Raw genomic sequence first — 4,055 nt, 5'->3', positions numbered from 1 at the left:
CCTCATCCTCCCTCTCCTCCTCCTCCTCCTCCTCCACCTCCACCCCACCTCCTCTTGCTCCTCCTCCTCTTCTTCCACCTCCTCCTCCGCCTCCTCTTCCACCTCCTCCTCCACCTCCTCTTCCTCCACCTCCTCCTCCTCCTCATCCTCCACCTCCTCCTCCTCTTCCTCCTCCTCTTCCTCCTCTTCCTCCTCCACCTCCTCCTCCTCTTCCTCCTCCTCCTCCACCTCTTCCTCCTCCTCCTACACCACCTCTTCCACCTTTTCCACCACCTCTTCCTCTTCCTCTTCCTCCTCTTCCTCCTCTTCCTCCTCCACCACCTCCTCCTCTTCCTCCTCCTCCTCCACCTCTTCCTCCTCCTCCTCCACCTCCTCCTCTTCCTCCTCCTCCTACACCACATCTTCCACCTCCACCTCTTCCACCTCCACCTCTTCCACCTCCACCTCTTCCTCCTCCTCCACCTCGTCCTCTTCCTCTTCCTCCTCCTCCTCCACCTCCTCCTCTTCCTCTTCCTCTTCCTCCTCCACCTCCACCTCTTCCACCTCCACCTATTCCTCCTCCTCCTCTTCCTCCTCCTCTTCCTCCACCTCCTCCACCTCCTCCTTTCAGACCCCTATGTGAAGCTTTGGCTGATGCACAAGGACAAACGTGTTGAGAAGAAGAAGACAGTGACTATAAAGCGTTGTCTCAACCCCGTCTTCAATGAGTCTTTCCCCTTCGAGGTTCCGGCCCACGTCCTCCGGGAGACCACCATCATCATCACGGTCATGGACAAGGACCGGCTCAGCCGCAACGATGTCATTGGCAAGGTAACCAACTCACCGCTCCCTGCCCATTTTACCTGGGTTAAACCTGAGAACATCCCTGATTGGATTATTTTGATGGACAAAAAATCTCTCTCGCACTCCCTCTCACTCCCTCCCTCTCTCTCTCTGTGTGTCTCTCTTTGTCTCTCTCTTTGTCTCTCTCTCTCTCTCTCTCTCCCCTTCTTTCTCTCTTTGTCTCTCTCTCACTCTCTCTCTCTCCTTCTTTCTCTCTTTTTCTCCATCTCTCCCTACCCCCTCTCCCTCCCTCTCTCTCTCTCTCTCTCTCCCCTTCTTTCTCTCTTTCTCTCCATCTCTCCCTACCCCTTCTACCTCCCTCTCTCTCTCCCTCTCCCTCTCTTTCTTTCTCAGATCTACCTATCATGGAAGAGTGGTCCAGCGGAAGTGAAACACTGGAAGGACATGATGGGCCGGCCGCGTACCAATGTGGCCCAATGGCACGCTCTCAAGGCCTGATGGTCCCGCCTACCCCCTCTTCAGTGACCCCATACCCCCCCCCCTCCCTCCAACGTCCAATCCCCATCCTTATGCACAACACTGACTAGCTACCAGGCTGCAAAATACGGGTACAATTAGCCATCCGCTCTCTTTACCTTTAGACCCCTCTGCCCTCCTCTCTTCTCCTCTATCTGTTTTATTATACATCTCTCCTCTCTTCCTCGGTTTCTTCTCATTCACCCCTGTCTCCCTCCGCCACCCTGCCAATGGTCCCCCTGTTTCTGTCTGTCTGTCCTTATGTTGAGATCTGACGTGTGGTTTGTCTCTTCCCCACTGCAGCCTGTACTAGCCTACTGTAGGTACGGTGCCATTTTGGCCACTGCAACGATGTCCCATGGAATCACAGAAAATCTTTAAATAAAATATGCAGTGCCATTATAAACAAATATTCCAAGTAACAGTAATATGAGTGTAAAGTAATTCTGAGACAGACAAAACCCCTCTAGAAAATAATCTGTATGGAAATGAGGTGTCCCTGTCCTTCTCTCCATCTCTCCTCTGTGATGTCTCCCTCTCCTTCTCTCCTTCTGTTCTTCTGTCCTTCTCTCCGTCTCTCCTCTGTGATGTCTCCCTCTCCATCTCTCCTGTGTGATGTCTCCCTCTCCTTCTGTCCTTCTCTCCTTCTCTCCTCTGTGATGTCTCTCTCTCCTTCTCTCCTTCTGTCCTTCTCTCCTTCTCTCCTGTGTGATGTCTCCCTCTTCTTCTCTCCGTCTGTCCTTCTCTCCTTCTCTCATGTGTGATGTCTCCCTCTCCTTCCCTCCTTTTCTCCTCTGTGATATTTCCCTCTCCCCCTCCCCTTCTCTCCTGTGTGATGTGCCCTTCTCCTTCTCTCCTGAGTGATGTCTCCCTCTCCTTCTCTCCTTCTCTCCTGTGTGATGTCTCCCTCTCCTTCTCTCATTCTCTCCTGTGTGATGTGCCCTTCTCCTTCTCTCCTCTGTGATGTCTCCCTCTCCTTCTCTCATCTGTGATGTCTCCTTCTCTCCTGTGTGATGTCTCCCTCTCCTTCTCTCCTTCTCTCCTGTGTGATGTCTCCCTCTCCTTCTCTCCTTCGCTTCTGTGTGATGTGCCCTTCTCCTTCTCTCCTCTGTGATGTCTCCCTTTCCTTCTCTCCTCTGTGATGTCTCCCTCTCCTTCTCTCCTCTGTGATGTCTCCCTCTCCTTCTCTCCTGTGTGATGTCTCCCTCTCCTTCTCTCCTTCTCTCCTGTGTGATGTCCCCCTCTCCTTCTCTCCTCTGTGATGTCTCCCTCTCCCCCTCTCCTTCTCTCCTGCGTGATGTCCCCTTCTCCCCTGTGTGATGTCCCCTTCTCTCCTGTGTGATGTCCCCCTCTCCTTCTCTCATCTGTGATGTCCTTCTGTCCTTCTCTCCTTATCTCCTCTGTGATGTCTCCCTCTCCTTCTCTTCTTCTGTCCTTCTCTCCTTCTCTCCGTCTCTCCTCTGTGGTGTCTCCCTCTCCATCTCTCCTGTGTGATGTCTCCCTCTCCTTCTCTCCTTCTGTCCTTCTGTCCTTCTCTCCGTCTCTCCTCTGTGATGTCTCCCTCTCCATCTCTCCTGTGTCATGTCTCCCTCTCCTTCTGTCCTTCTCTCATTCTCTCCTGTGTGATGTCTCCCTCTTCTTCTCTCCGTCTGTCCTTCTCTCCTTCTCTCATGTGTGATGTCTCCCTCTCCTTCTCTCCTTTTCTCCTCTATGATATTTCCCTCTCCCCCTCTCCTTCTCTCCTGTGTGATGTCCCCCTCTCCTTCTCTCCTCTGTGATGTACCCCTCTCCTTCTCTCCTCTGTGATGTCTCCCTCTCCCCCTCTCCTTCTCTCCTGTGTGATGTCCCCTTCTCTCCTGTGTGATGTCCCCCTCTCCTTCTCTCCTCTGTGATGTCTCCCTCTCCTTCTCTCCTGTGTGATGTCCCCCTCTCCTTCTCTCCTGCGTGATGTCCCCCTCTCCTTCTCTCCTGCGTGATGTCCCCTTCTTCCCTGTGTGATGTCCCCTTCTCTCCTCTGTGATTACCCCCTCTCCTTCTCTCCTCTGTGATGTCTCCCTCTCCTTCTCTCCTGTGTGATGTCCCCTACTCCTTCTCTCCTGCGTGATGTCCCCTTCTCCCCTGTGTGATGTCCCCTTCTCTCCTGTGTGATGTCCCCCTCTCCTTCTCTCCTGCGTGATGTCCCCTTCTCCCCTGTGTGATGTCCCCTTCTCTCCTCTGTGATTACCCCCTCTCCTTCTCTCCTCTGTGATTACCCCCTCTCCTTCTCTCCTGTGTGATGTCTCCCTCTCCTTCTCTCCTGTGTGTGTCTATATTGGTTGGAATTGTCCCAGCAATCTCTCTCTCTCTTTCTGAACGTGTCTACCCTCTCTATCTTTTCTCCTTGTTATAACCTTCTCTCTCTTCTCTGGAAAGTGGTATAATGTTCAACTGAAGTTGTAGAGAGAAAGAAACCAATCAATACTGTTTGTGATGATGACATAACCTGAAGATCGCTGGACAAATTGAATTATTGACACTTGATGCTGTTGTCTCTCTCTCTCTCTCTCTCTCTCTCTCTCTCTCTCTCTCTCTCTCTCTCTCTCTCTTTGTCTCTCTGTCTCTCTCTCTCTCTCTCTCTCTCTTTGTCTCTCTGTCTCTGTCTCTCTCTGTCTCTCTGTCTCTGTCTCTGTCTCTCCCTCTCTCTCTCTGGCACAACATTAGTGACTCTCCCCCTTGCTGGACCCCTTGTTGTCTGTGTGCTGTGGGTGCTGTGTTGT

At 52.5% G+C, this 4,055-nt stretch overlaps 1 protein-coding gene across 1 annotated transcript; it reads left to right on the top strand.

Annotated features, from left to right (window-relative positions):
* Positions 1–612: 612 nt before the first annotated feature.
* On the top strand, positions 613–1,892 carry LOC110517830 (synaptotagmin-7-like). The gene is made up of 2 exons (XM_021595701.2): positions 613–810; positions 1,177–1,892. The coding sequence occupies exons 1-2, from the start codon at positions 634–636 to the stop codon at positions 1,279–1,281; spliced, it is 282 nt and encodes a 93-aa protein (XP_021451376.2). The 5' UTR covers positions 613–633; the 3' UTR covers positions 1,282–1,892.
* Positions 1,893–4,055: the final 2,163 nt, after the last annotated feature.

Source organism: Oncorhynchus mykiss, chromosome 2 (genome assembly GCF_013265735.2).
Source record: "Oncorhynchus mykiss isolate Arlee chromosome 2, USDA_OmykA_1.1, whole genome shotgun sequence".
NCBI lineage: Eukaryota > Metazoa > Chordata > Actinopteri > Salmoniformes > Salmonidae > Oncorhynchus > Oncorhynchus mykiss.
This window is presented reverse-complemented; position numbering and strand designations above follow the sequence as displayed.

What these genes read in the sequence shown, in the direction of transcription:
- LOC110517830 (XM_021595701.2), top strand. Translation starts at nt 634, where the DNA reads ATGCACAAGGACAAACGTGTTGAGAAGAAGAAGACAGTGACTATAAAG. An exon ending in GCAACGATGTCATTGGCAAG is followed by an intron (nt 811 to 1,176) that starts GTAACCAACTCA and finishes TTTCTTTCTCAG; the next exon opens with ATCTACCTATCATGGAAGAG.